This window comes from Carassius auratus, chromosome 38 (assembly GCF_003368295.1).
Source record: "Carassius auratus strain Wakin chromosome 38, ASM336829v1, whole genome shotgun sequence".
NCBI lineage: Eukaryota > Metazoa > Chordata > Actinopteri > Cypriniformes > Cyprinidae > Carassius > Carassius auratus.
The window spans coordinates 2,195,978-2,214,267 of NC_039280.1; the positions used below are offsets into that span (position 1 = coordinate 2,195,978).

Here is an 18,290-nt window from a genome sequence, read left to right on the forward strand (position 1 = left end):
TATTTTGTTGGGTTGTAACTAGAGTTTCAGTGTTTTTTAATTAACTATTATTATTAGCTAATAGGCCTACTTGACGTATGGCATACTCTAACTGTGCAGTATTATATTTCTGTTGGAATTTCTTCAAGTTATACCGACATTTTATTTTGACAGGTTGTCGTAAAGACATTGCCGTTTCTGTCAGTCTGTGTATACGATACGAATGAATGACGAGAGTTTTATCAAATGAAATGGTGAAATCCTCTCATAGCGCACTGACGTGCACGTGTAGCCTACATCATGCGTCAATATAGTGAAGAGCTGAAAACACCACGCGTGCTTCAGTGTGTGTGTGTGTGTGTGTGTGTGTGTGTGTGTAGTAGAGCACACATTCCCAGAGACGTGTATACTATAACAACACCTTCAGGGTTGATGCTGGTCAAATGTGTGCCCTAAGCAGGATTGTATTGTTGTGCCCCCCTTCCTCAAATATGATGATGGAAAAAACCCTACTATAGGGGTGAAAAAATGACTTTAATCAAATAAAAAAACTTAATGAATAAATTGTATTATTTACAAATCACAATTGTAGCTCTCGACATTTACCTGTGGCTATAACTTTATTATGACTCTAATTTATTTTATAGTCTCCAGCATTCAAAAATCATGCAAAAGGAAACTAAGCAGTTTTACTATGATAAAACCATGGTTTATTTTTGTAAGGGTTGTGAGATGCACGTTTTTTGTTGAAGAAATTATAAAGGCTGTGTCATATAGCAAAAAAGTGTCCAAAAATGAAAGATTACGTGAATATCTGAATTAATGTTTGGTCAGTAGCCTAAACAAGGATTTGATCGTCCTGTAAGTGTAACAGCAGCAATCACATGGCATTTGTAATAACATGTACATAAATTGTTTATTTTGTATTTGCCTAGATTATGTATTGTAACCGTGTTATTATTAACCAATCATTATTGCATCATTATTTTTTATATAATGCATTTTAAGTCATTTTAAAGGCTATTGATGGCTTAGGTCTGTTTTTATAGCAACAAAAAAAAAAAAAAAAAAAAAAAAAAACAATTACAGTATATTAATACTTTGTAAATTATTATTTGAAGTAACAAAACCATGGTTAATTTTCAGTTACCATGGCTACAAGAACGATGATTAGTGGTGTTATTGATAAAACATGGGTAATTTTCGTGAGGGAACCTAAAAACAGGAATGTGCCTGAAAGTGATAAACGGGCCTCATTTTTACCTAAATGATTTATACTTTATTTTAATATATATTAAAAATGTATAAGGTGTGCATTGTAGCTGACACCTAAATTAAAACATTACAATTTTTTTTATGACTGCAAGTCTTTCTCCTCAAATGCTATTGAGCTTCAAATTTGCGTTTGAGCCAATGTGAAAGAGTAGCATAATTTACATATAATTTACAGATTATTTTAATAAATATCAAACATTTAATTCAATTGTGCATTATAGCTGACACCTACATGAACAATTACAGTTGTTTTTATGACTATAAGTCATTCTCTTCAAATGCTACTGACATTAGAAAAGTGTATACCAATATCGCATGTAACTTTAGAGACGGTCCCTAAATTTGATACTCGTACAACGTCCCACCTCAAGCCAACTTTATGTCTGTTTTTTTTTTTTTTTTTTTACTTTTTTTTTAACTTTTAGTTTTCTTTTCTCTTCGCTGGATTGGATTCATCCATCAATTATGAACATTCAGCCGCAAACATGAGGTGCGAGCGGTCGCATGGGATTTTTTTTTTTTTTTTGGAGCAACTGGGATGGTGCCCCCTCTGGGAGTTGGTGCCCTAGGCAGATTGAGTCAGTTCGGGAGTTTTGAGCGGGATCGCGAATCATTTGAGTCAGTTCGGGAGTTCAAAGCTGGTTCGCGAATCATTTGAGTCAGTTTGGGGATGGAGAAACATTTGAATCAGTTCGGGAGTTCGTAGCGGGATCGCGAATCATTTGAGTCAGTTTGGGGGTCGCAAATCATTTGAGTCAGTTCGGGAGTTCGGAGCGGGTTCGCGAATCATTTGAGTCAGTTTGGGGATCGCAAATCATTTGAATCAGTTCGGGAGTTCGGAGCGGCTTCGCGGATCATTTGAATCAATTCGAGAGTTCGGAGCGGGATGGCGAATCATTTGAACCAGTTCGGGAGTTCGTAGCGGGATGGCGAATCATTTGAACCAGTTCGGGAGTTCGTAGCGGGTTCGCGAATTATTTGAGTCAGTTTGGGGATCGCAAATCATTTGAATCAGTTCGGGAGTTCGTAGCGGGTTCGCGAATTATTTGAGTCAGTTCGGGAGTTCAAAGTGGGTTCGCGAATCATTTGAGTCAGTTTGGGGATCGCAAATCATTTGAATCAGTTCGGGAGTTCGGAGCGGGATCACGAATCACAAAAGATTAGCGCTTGTTAATTTTTTTAAATTGGCCATAACCTTTAATTCGTTGCTGCCAGGGCTTTCTTTTAGGGACCACCCTGGTAGGGGGAAGTCGTGGCCTAATGGTTAGAGGGTTGGACTCCCAATCGAAGGGTTGTGAGTTCTAGTCTCGGGCCGGACGGAATTGTGGGTGGGGGTAGTGCATGAACAGCTCTCTCTCCACCTTCAATACCACGACTTAGGTGCCCTTGAGCAAGGCATCGAACCCCCAACTGCTCCCCGGGCGCCGCAGCATAAATGGCTGCCCACTGCTCCGGGTGTGTGCTCACAGTGTGTGTGTGTGTTCACTGCTCTGTGTGTGTGCATTTCGAATGGGATAAATGCAGAGCACAAATTCTGAGTATGGGTCACCATACTTGGCTGAATGTCACTTCACTTCACTTCACTTCACTTTTTTTTTTTTTTTTTAGATCCGCCCCTGGGTTCTCTCAAATCCTTTTATAAGACTTGGGATCCCTTTTTGGACTATATTAAAGTACTACTTTATGCATCTGTAACTGGCAACATTATTATTATTTATTATTTTTTACATATGTTAGAAGGGATTTAAAAATATTTACTTATATATAATAACTTATATATTATTACCACTTTAAATACCCTGGGTAAATGAATTTAAGTACCATGTTATATATATCAAAGTGTTGTTAATGTAATGTTGTCTCAGTTAATGGTCTACTGAAATATGCGAGTCGGCGATTCAGAATCGTCCTTCCTTTCTGAGCCTCTCGAGGAGCCGTAGCTGTTCGCTTTTCCTCCACGTCAGCTGCATCTGCGCTCTGCTGTCATCCACACATACAGTATATTAGGTTTCTTACTCTGGTAATCGGACAGTAAAATCCTTCCTGACGTGACAATAATCGCATGGAGTGATGTTTAAGAAACTGAAGCAGAAGGTGATCGAGGAGCAGTCGCCTCAGCGGAGCAGCGCGCAGGTCAGTGCACTTTGCTCATGTAGCATGTATGCTAACAAAACAAAACATCAGGTATGAAGTTTAACACCCTAGTTACTGTATTAAACATTCAAATTACACCGTTAGCTCTTTAAACCTTAATAAAGTAGCTGATTAACGTTAGTTATACACTAACAAACAGTACCAAAAAAGCAATCAGATGGAGATGATATGGTACATTACCATGATGCTGGAAGATTACCATATTCATGTATAACGGTATTTTAAATAATATAAATAATATCTTGCTTGACTACTACTTAATGACCTCCAAACCAGCCTGACCTGTTAAATAGAGCTCCCCAAACAGACTAAATATTAAAGGTTGAACTTCAGTTTACATTCAAGACTGTGTCGTTTAATTATTGAGTAAAGCTATAAACAGAGAATTATAAAAAAAAAAAAAACAGTAAAGAAGATCAAAACATGTCATAGTTGGAAAAAAAGAAGGTTATTTATTTTTGTATCTCTTTGTTTTAATAAAATGAAATTATATTAGAATGCTAGGAACACACATGAACACAATGTAAATTTGCAGGATATGTGTGTATATATATATATATATATATATATATATATATATATATATATATATATATATATATATATATATATAATTTATTCTTTATTTTATATATATATATATATATATATATATATATATATATATATATAAAATTTATTCTTTATTTTATAGATCAAAAAAGATAGATTTTATAGTTTTATTTTACAATATTTTTATATTTTATTATATTATCTATGTAAATTTGCTGGATATTTTGGTTTTAAATCTAAATCTAAAACCAGCCGCTGTGTCGTAATGTAATATATCTGTTAAATTTATTTAATTTAATATTTTAATATTTTATAAAATATTTACATGTAAAATTGTATATTCTATTTTAAAATATTTTAACATTTTATTATGTACTATTTATCTATCTATCTGTCTGTCTATATATACACACACACACACACATTATGTTACAGCAGACTGGTTTAATTGTTTAAATGTTTAAATGTGCTTAATTATTACCCACAAATTCCTGCAAATTTCTAAAAAATATTAAACACCAAAAGTCAGTATATTAGAATGATTTTTGTATGATCATGTCGCACTGAAGACTTATGATTCAGCTTGGCATCTCAGAAATAAAATATATGATCTTAAAATATATTAAAATAGAAAACCAGTATATATTTAAAAATATTTATATAATAATAATAATAATATTTCACAATTTCTACTATATTTTAATCAAATAAATGCAGTGTTTTTAAGCAGAAAGCTTATTTGAAGTGTATTTGGTGCACTGATTGTGATTGCGGTGTTTGATGTGTGTCACGTGTGTGTGTGTGTGTGTGTGTGTGTGTGTGTGTGTGTGTGTGTGCGTGCAGCAGGTGAGTTCAGGAGAGAGGCGCGCTCATCTGCACCAAGATGCCCCGAACCCGGCCTCTCCCAACGACAGAGAGGTGAGCGGTCAGATGCACACAGCCCATCTTCTCACTGGTCTTGATTGCATGTATATGAGCAGCAACTGCTTTCATGTGCTAGATATGCTCTTGTGTGTTTAATATCTGAACTGTTATGCATAAGAATACACAATAGGCTTTTCTCATGAATGCAGGCATGATACATTAATCAGCTACTTCAGGTGATCTTTTGGTGTTTGTCAGTTCATCGTGATACAATATATATAATGTATCTAGAATTTTATCATTTTAAACCTAAGAAATGTGCTTGAAAAGTTGAGTTTTAAAAAGTGTGCTCGTGCTTTCATTCTTGATTTAAATTAATGCATTTAAATTAAACTTAATCTAATGTCACATTTAGAAATATTAAATGTCCTGTAAATGTCTAAATAACTGTTTGGGGTTGGGTCTGGGGCACTAGATTCTGTCAATGTACATTGCTTAAGTTAAATGATCTAGTCTTGTTTTAAAGAGAACTTTGTTTGGAGAGATCAAATCAGTTTGATTATCTCCAGCTGGTTGGTTATCACATGACATGCTATTATTGTACTAATGCAGGCTAATAATAGTCTAGACGGTTCAGTTTTGTAATTTCTGGACTGTGACATTAAACCCCCTTTAAGCACGACAAATGTTGACATGTGAATACATTTTCTGAACATTTTCAGATTTTGTCTTCTTTTATGAATCGCAGCTAAAATAGATTGTACCTCAGAGTACAGCAGATCATCATTGCAGGGTTTACTGATCAGTGAGCCAAGGTTTTGATCAGACTTTTGACTTTTTACCACATTTTCTTTTTGTATTTCTTTCTTTCTTTCTTTATTTATTTATTTTTATTTTTTTCATCAGATTTCAGAATGAATTCCACATCATCTCTGCATTTCCAGAGTCCAAGACTATCACTTAAATCAAAACTTTACAGGCATATTTGATAAAGGAATAAAACATACAAAAACCTGTGTATATCTTCAAAATAAAGATAAAAGAGACAACACTGCTTTGTCATCTCCTCCTTATTTTTGAGCCCTAATCTCTTCTGTGCCACAGACTGCTAGATTGACCTGTTAGATGTCTCTATTCTCAACATATGATGATTTGATCTCAAGCTGGGGTTCAGTGGAGGGTTCAGTGGAGACATCTAACAGTGTGGATCCGCTGTCTCAACTCTCTCTCTGTTTCCACAGACGTCATTCTCTCCTCCGCTCTGGCTCTTTTTCTGTCCTCTCACTCATTGTGTTGTTTTCTCATTGCTCTTCATTAATGCGTTGACTCGTGTGGGGGGGTCGTTCAGCTGCTGGCTGGGATGATAGCAGAGCCTGCTTTTCTCTCTGAGTATACTATCTTTGCTCTGGACCACCCAAAACGACCCAGAGCGGCCCAGGTGCCCAGTGCGGTGAGTCTGTCCTCTTCCTCACCCCGTCCCGTCTGCGATGCCTTTGGAGGTTATGGGCTAGAGGAGGCCGAGTAACACCTGCTTGCAGCGTTTCTGCATAACTCAAAGGCATCTCGCTCCTAACCCCTGCATCTAATATCTTGCGTTCCTCGTTAGGCCTGATTTGTGGGATGGCAGTTGCTTTTCTCCGTTTTTGTTCCTGGCAATGGTTCTTCTGATTTGGCATCTCCAGGAATGAATGTTCTTCCCGTAGTTTTAGATATTTTCATGGATTCCCTGTCCCGTATCCTCATAGCTTCCCCGCGGTTACAGTGTTGAATGTTCCCTTGCTCTTCCCTGAGAGTTCTTTTGATTTCCTTGTGAAATTAATTTGGCTGATTCTTTGTTTAAACGTATTTCTATATTTGGAAAATTGTTCTTTTGCATGACTCTGTCAGTATTTCCCAGCGCATTGATTTCTGGAACGAAGTCTGACCCTTAAGTTCTTGTAAAAAAATATATAATATAATATATTTTTTAAGTGTAATATATATTTTTAAATGTAATATAATATAATATATATTTTTAAATGTAATATAATATAATATATATTTTTAAATGTAATATAATAAAAATAAATAATATAATAAATAATAAATAAAATTTAAATCTAATAATATAATTTGAATTTATATTTTTTATTTAAAAGTATTTATATTATATCTTTACATTATTTGTTAGAGAATTTAAAATCCAAGAATATCGCTTGAGTCAAAACTATACAGTTTAATAAAATTTAATATTTTTTTTTGTCATTAGAAAATGTATAATATAATAATACATTTTATATCATAGTAATAATAATATGTGGTGTTTATTTATTTATTTATTTTTTAAATATCCTTAACAATATTGTATTATAGTAATTCCAATAAAGCTATTTGAATTGAATTAAAATAGTATTAAATATCGGCTAATTGGTATCGATCAGGGCTGCGTTTCATAAATACATTGCAAGCCTTAGTTGATGTAGAAGCTATGTGCATGATCTACTTGGGTTCACAATGATTTTGGGAAGCACATCCCCACCTGACATCAGACTGTTCTATTTTTTTTTCTTTCTGAGGTGTATAAACAAAATTAGCTTTTTAAAAGACTTTTTTTCTGTTCTTTGCTCAGATATGTCATCTATGATGTTTTCTTTTGTTCATTCTTGACTGCAAACAGTTTCTTGTTAAACAGCATCCTCATAAAATGTGAAAGGCTTCTTTGGGTCTAAAAAAGGTTTCATTCATCCAATTAAAAAAATGTAGGGTAATGATTCACATCTCTATTTTTTAACTTGAACCGATAAAAAAAGAAAAAAGAAATTGTATAATATATATACAATATTATTATTTATTATATTATTTATTATTTTAAATATCTGTGCTATTGTTGTTTTTTATTTTTTATATACTATTATACTATTTTAATAGTATTTTTGAATTAGCTTTTTTTTATTTAAAATCATTCAAGTTCAGTTATAAGTTTAAGTTGTAGTAATTTTATGTTATTTTGTCATTATTCTTCAGGTTTTAACTTTAAATATCTCTATTTATCTTTATTTGTATTTCTTTTTTAAACTTATTTTTAGTTTAGTTTGTTGTCAAGGCTACATACATAAAGTTTAAGATTTCCATCTTATATGTTTGTTTGAGATGACATTAGAGGCTCCGCTCAGACTGAAGGATTTATCTCTATACACACAGATAATCCTCCACACACACACACACACACACACCTGAGCTCATTACACACACATCAGCTGACAAACAGCACAGCCAGTCACATCACACACGCTCATCACGTGATCTGCTGTATTACTGGCCTCATTATGATGTTCTTCGGGGCAATATAATTATGCAGATCTGTTGATATGTGTCTTTTTCATTGACTAATACTGCTCCCAGAGTAAGCGGTGTGTAGCACGATGGGCCGGAGGAATACTAACCCTCCTGTTGATTGCAGAGACGCACTTTCACTCATGTTTGTGGGTTCTGTTGCGATGCAGGGCATTAAAGCGGCCAGCAGCTCTCCGAGAGGCAGTGTGAACGGGGATGGAATCGCTTCTCCTCAGGCAAGTAATAGTTCATGTGTTTCACATTCATGGACCAAAGACCTGTTCACATTGCATCTGAAAGTGGCTTAATGAGATGCATTGTAAATGATTTGAACACAGTGTCTGATGCAGAATATTTGTTGGCACACATGGTGGCAAGGAATCCTTAAAAGCATCAGTTTTCACAGAAATTTTACCGTTTTCAATAAATGTTGATCATGTGACACTGAAGACTGGAGTAATGATGCTGAAAATACAGCTGTGCATCACAGAATTTTTTTTTACTTGTATTCAAATAGAAAACCATTTTGAATTGTAAAAATATATCTCAATATTACTGTTTTTAATGTTTTTTTTTTTATCCGATAAATGTAGCCTTGCTGAGCAGAAGAGACTATTGCACAGTACTGTGTGTAAGACAGACATCGCATCTCCCTTGTGCATTGTTTTAATGACAATTAAACACATTTTCCCTCAAAATAAGTTCTCATTATGCAGTACTGTAGCATAATTCTTTTAAATTGAGATCTGCACAAGTCAGTCAATGCAACATTAGGTGTGTAAATACCATTTTTATTTTCAATTAACATGTATGATGCAAGTTATATATCAATAGAAATAATGAAATTATAAAATAAATAAGTATATAATATATATTGTAAATAACATTATAATAATTGCTAATATTTAACTAATAATAATTTTTACTATGAGAATTAATCTTCGTTTTACAAATAATTAATTTTAATAGTAGCAAAATGATTAAATAGCTATTAATTATTATTTTTAATAACATTACAAATACAAATGATTAATTAGCTTTATATAGTATATTTTAGTATTATAATAACAACAACAACAACAACCATCATTATTAGAGGCAGTAGAACTAATATAAATAGTTCTTAGAATTATAATGTATTACATTTTTTATGTCATTTTTGAGAAAGAGGCTTGCTCACAGTTTGAATCTTTGACCTTAAACAGAATCTGCTTATTGTTCATCTAATGTTGATTATTTAAACCGGTCCTCCAGAAAGAGGAGTCTCAGTCTCTGGCCCAGAAGCTGCAGCAGAAGGTTTCTTCGGTGGAGTCTCTGCTCCGGGGTTCGGCCCGCGGTGAAGGGCTCGGACGCTCCGGCTCCCGGGACAGTCTGGTCAGAAGCTCCTCCAGAGAATCGCTCTCTCTCGTCGGAGAGAATGAGGCCCAGTCGTCGCCGGCGTTCGACCCTCCGTCGGACATCGAGAGCGAGGCGGAGGATTCGCCCGGCAGCGCAGAGAGTCTGTCTAAAGAGCAGCTCTTGAACCGCCTGCACCGGGTCGAGAGAAGCCTCGGGAACTACAGGGGGAAGTACTCCGAGGTGAGCGCTTCTAAACATTAGAGATCAGATCTAATTCTATTGTAAATGAGGGTCAGATTACCTCTGAAGTCAAACACAAAAGTGCACAGTGCTTGTTATACGAAGGGTGTAACTATGGAAGATTGCAAGGTAGTTGTCCATTTTTGTCTCATAATTCAAAATCTAAGTAGTATGTAGGGCTGGGCTCTTTTCCCGTTTTTATTGATTCATTTGAATTTTGTTTTGCCATGATATTATTTTTTTTTAAATCGAGGAATCACGATCTTGAATAGAAATGACTAAATGTTCGAATTAGACACTATGACAATATGCCGGTGATAACCGTAAAGAGAAATGAACGATGTGAAGGACCATAAATATATGGTTTAAAATCATTAAACAAACATTGAGAATTGGTCAAACATTTTGGAAAAATCAAGATTTAAATTTTTTGCAAAATCGGCCTAGAAGTATGAGTTATTAAAAATTTTAAAAATAATGTAAAAGTTGCAATTAGCTTTTAATTATTATTATTTTTATTTTTTATTTTTTATGGATTAAAAAATAAAACCATAATTGCAATTTAATATTTCACAATTTGGACTTTTCTTCTTGCAATTTTGAATTTTTATCTTGGAATTCTGAGAAAAAAGACTAGATGGTGGGATATGAACTAAACATTTCCCAGATCTGCTTTTTTATTGTTGTTTTTTTATTTATTATTGTAACTCTCAATTGCAGAAACAAGGTAAAAGTTACAATTACTTTTTAAAATTTGTAATTTTAACCAGTGGCCTAAGATTTCTATCCCGTAAATATTACAAATGCTCATTAGGGATTTGAACAAACATTTGTTAATTGCTACAGTTTGCTAATCTAAATAATGACTTGTAGCAAGCCTCTGTATCTAAAGTTCTGCCATCTCTGATGCACAGTTAATTGGAAATTTAAGCACAATCTGGAAAGTTTTGCAGAGTAAGGTTTCTGAGATGTAGTAGTGTTTAATTTTTCACAAAAATCTCTTTTGCTCATTTGAAATCGCTTCGTATCCTCTGCTGTAGGATGTGTCCCGTGATAAATCAATAAACTTTGCCACATGAACAATGTGACCCACTCTTATATGAAACAGTGATGTTGTTGTTAACCAACACTAAAGCTATTAAAACATATTTTTGGTTATTGAAAAAAAGGTAAAATAAAATTGGAATTGAAAATATGTGAAAAAACAAACTGAAAGGCATAAACTTTTGTAAACAAAAATTGAAGTTGAAGTACTAAAACCATCCATCCTAAAATTACTGAATTAAAAATGGAAATACAAATTTTAGTTGTATAGAAATATAAAAAACTAATAAAAATGACTTGAAATAAGAACATCAAATTACTTACATTTAAATATTAAAGCAGAAAAAAAATGTAAATGTAAAAATTCTAAATGTATAACTAATTTAAGTGAATATGAAAGACATTTAAGCTAAAATGCTAAAATCAATTCATTAATGTTTAAATTACTAAAAAAATGGTTTAATGAATGTTGGCAACTAACTGAAATAAATCAATGAAAGCTGAAATACTAAAATCATTCATCCATAATAAAATTATTCAAATTAAAACATAAATAAAAGTAATAAAAACGAATAAAAATGAAAAAAAAAACATATAACAAAATTACTAAAACTTAAACTAAAAATAAAATAAAAACTGAAATTCTAAAAATAAAAAATATGAACAAATAATATTATATATGTAATATTAAAATAACACCGAAATCCAATCACAAATGATGACGAAAGTTACATTTACAATTATAATAATAATATTTATTGTTATTAATATTGTTATGCACAACAAAATTAAAATGTCCTCCTTTACTTTAGTTTAGTTTTTTTCCCCCATTCGTTTTTTTGTTTACCTTTTCTTAAAAATGTGTGCATTTCATGGAGTATATTCAATTCAGGTATAGTGCTTAGTTTTCATGATACAATTCGATGCAAAGCAGCTTTACACAAAATTCAGTTCCTACAATATATTTCGTAGTAGCTTATCATTTGAGATGTATAGTTGCACTCATTGGCCACCATCAGAAAGGGATTGTGTATCAGCACCTGACCTTCATCTAGTCGACTCATACACAAACTAGTGATTCTGATCAGACGTGATCACTGATTTGGGAATGGAACAGTTTGATTTGTGAAATGTGTGTGTATGATTATTAGATGACTGATGTTTTCTCTCTCTCTCTCTCAGTTGGTTACAGCTTACCGAACCGTACTCCGGGATAAAGAGAAAACGCAGGTAATGTCATATTCAGTCGATGCAGCAGAATACATGACTGTAGTTTGTTTTGCTGTGAGGTCAGTCTGTTATTCATCTCTGTCTGTGTGTCTCTCAGGCCATCCTCAGCCAGAGTCAAGATAAAGCCCTGAGAAGAATAGGAGAGCTCAGGGAGGTTTGTCTGGCACACACTTGCACTCTTCATCACAGGCTCTGCGTCAATGTTTTTCTGCCTCTGATATCTCTATTACTGCTCCATTCACACTGTGTCCTTATGAAACGGCTTTCACAATGCACTTAACGTCTGCAATGTGACGTTTAGGATCTGCTTTTTATTGATTGTGAGAGGAATTGGGCAAATTAAATTAAATTAAATTAAATTAAATTAAATTAAATTAAATTAAATTAAATTAAATTAAATTAAATTAAATTAAATTAAATTAAATTAAATTAAATTAAATTAAATTAAATTAAATTAAATTAAATTAAATTAAATTAAATTAAATTAAATTAAATTAAATTAAATTAAATTAAATACACCATGAATAAAATAAAAATAAACCTTGGCATAGCGTTATAAACTATTGAATCAGTTTTTGTTTTTAGTATTTTATTTTAATTTCAGTAAAATCTTTAGTAATTTTGTTGCGTTTTTGTCATTTTTAGTAGTTTATTAAATATGTCTATATAATGTTTATAAATAAATAAATTAGCATAACGTTTTTATTTGTAATTAACATTAATACATTTTAAATTTAAAAAATGTAAAAAAATATTAATACATTATATGTATAGATTATTTTGTATTATTCATACATGGTTTATTTTTATATTATTTATTTAGTTGTTTTATTTTATGCATGTTTTCATTATTTATTTATTTTCATTATTTTATTCATGTATGGTTTCTTTATTTTATTTTTGTTACCACATTTTATTTTATTTAGACATGGTTTATATTATTTTTATTTCTTATTTTTGTTTATTAATTATTTAATTGTATATATTATTCATGCAAAAGTTGTGTTAGTTTATTTTTTATTTACTTTATTCATACTTTATTTATTTTCTGTTTTCTGGTTTATTTTTATATTATTTATTTAGTTGTATTATTTTATTTTATGCATGTTTTCTTTTCTTTCTTTATTTTGTAAATGCATTTTATTTTATTGATGCAGAGTTTGTTTATATAGGCTCATTTTTATTTGCTTTTGTTTGTTTTGCACTCGGTGATCAAAAAATACATTCATTTACATTTATAATTGTTAATTTAGAAGACCGTTTTATCCAAAGAAATTTTTATTAAAGTAGAGAGTGTCAAATTCTCCAAACTTGACTTGCTTGACACTGTTGTATTAATATGGAAAAGGTCTTTTTATAGTTTTCTTTTGCACAAACAGTCGAAATGTAGCTTTTTGAAATACTTTTGAATTATTTTAATAACATGTTGCATAAATAAATGATTTTAAGATATTATTATCAGTTATTGAGCCTCATATGTCCTCCTCAGGAGCTTCAGATGGACCAGCAGGCCAAGAAACACCTGCAGGAGGAGTTTGATGCTGCTCTGGAGGAGAAGGACCAGATGATCAGTGTGCTTCAGACGCAAGTACACCAGTGTTCTGTGTGTGTCCATCTCATTGTGCATGTCCTAGTTACCCGATGTGATCCCGAAGCTGTTGTCTTCAGGTGTCTCTGTTGAAGAAGCGTCTGCAGACGTCTGGAGCTGTGCTTTCCTCTGAGGTAGAGACCTCTCAGTCCACAGACACGGTCGATGCAAACACTGACATTCAGAGCCCCTCGAAAGATGACGGCTCTGCGCTTAACACAGGTGTGTCAAGGTTTTCAAGTTCCTGGAACAGTTTTCAGCACTCGTCGTCTCTAACCTGTTTGTGTTTTGTGTGTGGGGCCAGCAGAGGGCAGCGGAGAGCCGGGCAGCGCGGTGGACCTTGAGGCTCTTCAGAAGCGAATCAAAAGGCAAGAGAGTCTCCTGCAGAGATGCAAAGAGATGATTCGATCCAGTAAAGAGCGCAGCGCTCAGCTGAGCAGCGAGAACGAGGTTTTACAGCAGCAGCTGCAGGAGAGACTGCAAGAGCTTGAGAAAATGAAGGTACAGACACAGTAAATAAGACATAACACCAAGAACATCTAGCTTCTGCTTAGCTGGGTTATTTAGGGATTTTTATCATGTTGAGGTGATCATTGAGCTTCACCGTTCACCATTTTATTTTATTCATTTGTATTTTATTTTGATTTATTTTTTTATTTGTCATTAAACCATCATGCATGGTTTACATTTAGTATTATTTACTACATATTTTTATTTTGTGATATATTTATTTATATAAAAATTATATTTTATTTATACATTAATCTTTTTTTTATTTTATTTTGATTAATATTTATTTAAAAATATATCTTTTTAAAATTGTATCATTATTTTATTCATGTATGGTTTATTTTATTTTTGTTGCCACATTTTATTTTATTTAGACATGGTTTATATTATTTTTATTTCTTATTTTTCTTTATTAATTATTTCATTGTACATATTATTCATGCAGAAGTTGTGTTAGTTTATTTTTTATTTACTTTATTTTATTCATACTTGATTTATTTTCTGTTTTCTGTAATTTTTTCTTTTATACTTGCATGGTTTATTTTCCATTTATGTTATTGAATGCATGTTTTTTTGTTCAATTTTATGGTTGATTCATGCATGCGGAGGGCTGAGAGTGTGTTTCCTGTGGATGTGATGTGTTTGTGTGAGAGCAGTGTACAGACACACATTACAGTCCGTCTGATCCCCCCGTCACTCGCTGAAACACTAAAACACACCAGCTGAAGATCAGCTTCATCTCAGATTTATGTGAAACTCTAAGGCACTGCATTAAATTATCTAATAAAACGAGATTTTTACTTTTTCTTAAGAAAAGGTGCACTGGAAAGTGCCATTCATGTCCAAAGCACATAGTTGTGCATCACAGTTAAATTTTAACCTGTAGAAGTTTGTTCAGATTGGTAGTAGTAATAATTCTTGCCTGTGCAAACACCACAAATAATAATTAAAAAAATTATATAATAAAATGTAAATATATAATATAGAATTAAATATATAAATGATACAAAAATTTAAATTTTCAAAATATTTTATTTTTTGTTTATTCAGTACCATTTAGGTTTATTTGACTAATATCTGTATGATATGTATTATATCGATTATATATTTTTTTACTTTATCGATATATATATATATTTTTTTCAAGTTTCCATGATGATCCGTTATATAATAAACAAATAATTGTTTTATATATATATATTCTTATATTTTCTTATTTTCATTTTAGTTTGGTTTTGGTCGAGTGTCAATTTTGCACTCTGTGATCAAAAAATACATTTATTTACATTTACAGTCATTCGTTTAGCAGACAGTTTTATCCAAAGCAATTTTTTTTTTGAGTTGTGAGTGTCAAATTCTCCAGTTCAAGGAAACCAGCAGGAAACAGGAAGTAACCGCCGTTGCCTAAAAGAGTGGCGTTCTGCACTCGAGGCGACGCTCCACAACCGCTGGCTGCTGTCCTGAGCTGGGATTGAGGTTTGATTGTGGGTCTGGTGTGACGACTCCACAGGCTGCTGTGATGTGGATGTGGCCTGTGTGTGTGTGTGTGTTTATCTGTGGCGGGAGACATGATAATAATTCACAGCTCCTTGGTTGCTGTTGTAACATAATCGCTTGGTCATGAAGGATATGCTATAGTATTCTGGAAGATCAGTATTAAGGCGTTTAACAATTGCAAAGCTTTGCATTGCAGTGTTTTCAGCATTTTCTTGCAGAAAAGACCCGCTTAAGATAGTTTATATGCTTAGCCATTCAAATCTTGTGTAGCCAGACTTATTGGATGTGCAAAGTGTTTTTGATATACAGTCAAACATTTTTTTCACATTTTTCCACATTTTGCAGGTTAAAGTTTCAGGTCAGTACATTTCCAGCTGGCCTCTGCATTTCCAAGCAACTCACTTTCTAATCCAGGCTGTCTAGACTCGTCTAGCTGGCTCTGGGGTTTTTTTTATAGTGTTGATGTTTATTCTGAGAGTAATGTATTGAGATCCATCATCGCACACTCACCATCTGTCATCTGTGTTCACCAGGAGCTGCACACTACAGAGAAGACGAAGCTGATCACGCAGCTGGGAGACGCCAAGAACCTCATCGAGCAGCTGGAGCAGGACAAGGTGAGAGAGGAACAGGACACGCTTCCTTTCGCTCCTCAGAAGGGTTCAGCTCTGCTGTGCGTCTGCCACGGGACGGTTTGTGAGCCAGCAGGAGCAGAAGCACAAATACAGATTCCACTGGCCCTCTAAACGAAAGACAAAGATCAATTATCCCGGAAGAGCTTTTTAAAATGAATGGAAAACATATTTCCTGTGCGCCGCTCACTTTGACACATTTGAGTATAAAAGTAAGACTGGAGAATATGTCTTTCTTATTATTTTAGGATGGGGGTCAAGCATGGTCCAAACTGAGCTTTTATCTGCCAATGGAGGGTGAACTGAACTAAACTGAAAAATATTTTTATAGGCCATAATATTTACTGTGTGTGTGTGTGTGTGTATATATATATATATATATCAATTTGAAACATTCTTTTATATTTTGATAGAAATGCATATTTCATTATTTTTTATAATTATAATAATAACATAGCATGTAATTGAAAATGATAAATGTAAGTACATGAAATAAATGTATATAATAACAAAAATAATGTATAATTAAATTATATAATAAAAAATTATATATTTCATATTTATGTTTTTAGATATTTTCATTATTATTTTGTATATAATTTTTGTTTATATCTATCTAATCTTTAATTGATCGTTATCATATAATAATATTATTTGTATTATTATTGAAACAATTAAGAAATATTGAATATATATATATTTTTTGTAATATATATAATATTATTGCAATATATTAGTTATTTTTGAAAAAATGTAATTTATATATTTTTGTACATGTAATTTTTCAATAATAATATGTAACATATTCCAATAACTGTGTACTTTAACATAAATTGAAACAATGCATTTTATTTGTCATTTATTCATGATTTATCCAAGCTAGATTTATGTGAAATATGAGTTGTGTTAAAATCAGTCATGTTGTGTTTAGCCTTTGGCCTTTACTCTGCAGGATAGAGATCATTGCCTCTGTAGTGCTAGAGACTATTTGGACATAATCAGTAGTGGATTTCAGAAAATGAAAACTTAACCGCAATATTGTGCATTTGAGATTTCTTTTTTCAGAGGCCAAACTATGATCATATTGACTTAAATTCATGAGTGCATTGAATTTTTTGATGAACTGCCCCTTTAATGCTCACCTATTGCATTATTTTGAAGGGAATGGTCATTGCTGAAACCAAGCGTCAGATGCACGAGACTTTAGAGATGAAGGAAGAGGAGATCGCTCAGCTGCGCTCCAGACTCCAGCAGACCCTCGCTCAGAAAGACGAGCTGCAGGAGCAGAAAGAGAAATCAGAGAAAGCAGGTGAGTTAGACTGTCTCTGTTTCCCGCCCTTGTGTCTACTTGACCTAATGCACTTTATTTGACTCTTTCCCAGCGTTTGAAGAGCTGGAGCGAGCTCTAGGTGTGGCTCAGCGGGCGGAGGAGGCGCGCCGTCAGCTGCAGGTGAGCGTTGAGGAGCAGGTGAAGCAGGTGGAGAAGACCAGCGAGGAAGAGAGGAGAAGTTTGCAACAGGAGCTAACCAGGGTCAAACAGGAAGTGGTCACCATTATGAAGGTGTGTATGGGTGGTAAAGCTACATTCGGACTGTTTGTGCCACAAAACAACTATAAAAGACTTTTTCCATATTAATAAAACATCTGTTGCTGTGTCATGCATATTTCATTCGTTTTTTAACTTCTCAACATCAGTATTGTTTGAGAGCTACATCCTGTTAAAATTTGGATGGTCTTGCGGAGATGCTTTAATTTAGACACTAGGATCACGAGTATTAAATCATGTTGTTTGCGTTTTGATATGCTGCTTTTGCTTTTTCTCTGTCCCCATTTGCACTTGACCTGCTTAAAGTTATTTTGCCTGGAAAAGCGATCAGTCCACTCACAGTGTCACATTCATCCTGAGATTTGTCTGGATGAGCGGTTAAACCTTCATGACTGCACAGTTCCCATGAAACCTGTGTGTTTTTATGGATCTGCACACCTTTAGTCTCTTCCTTTGTGTATTGGAGTATGATTCATTAAGTAAAGGGCAGTAGTAAATCAAAATTGACCAAATTGATGCCACATTTACA

At 33.2% G+C, this 18,290-nt stretch overlaps 1 protein-coding gene across 4 annotated transcripts in view; it reads left to right on the forward strand.

Annotated features, from left to right (window-relative positions):
- The first annotated feature begins 3,180 nt into the window (after positions 1–3,180).
- The window catches only part of LOC113056638 (golgin subfamily A member 4-like), a 34,168-nt gene continuing 19,058 nt past the window's right edge, over positions 3,181–18,290 (forward strand). Inside the window, exons 1-12 of one of the 4 annotated variants that reach the window (XM_026223420.1) lie at positions 3,181–3,387; positions 4,804–4,878; positions 8,307–8,372; positions 9,391–9,714; positions 11,941–11,988; positions 12,086–12,142; positions 13,478–13,576; positions 13,657–13,798; positions 13,881–14,077; positions 16,117–16,200; positions 17,377–17,524; positions 17,598–17,776. In XM_026223420.1, the coding sequence (XP_026079205.1) occupies positions 3,325–3,387; positions 4,804–4,878; positions 8,307–8,372; positions 9,391–9,714; positions 11,941–11,988; positions 12,086–12,142; positions 13,478–13,576; positions 13,657–13,798; positions 13,881–14,077; positions 16,117–16,200; positions 17,377–17,524; positions 17,598–17,776 (1,482 nt within the window). In that variant the 5' untranslated portion in view covers positions 3,181–3,324. The remainder of the gene's footprint in view (positions 3,388–4,803; positions 4,879–8,306; positions 8,373–9,390; positions 9,715–11,940; positions 11,989–12,085; positions 12,143–13,477; positions 13,577–13,656; positions 13,799–13,880; positions 14,078–16,116; positions 16,201–17,376; positions 17,525–17,597; positions 17,777–18,290) is intronic. The other 3 variants (XM_026223421.1, XM_026223423.1, XM_026223422.1) reach the window with 3 other exon arrangements.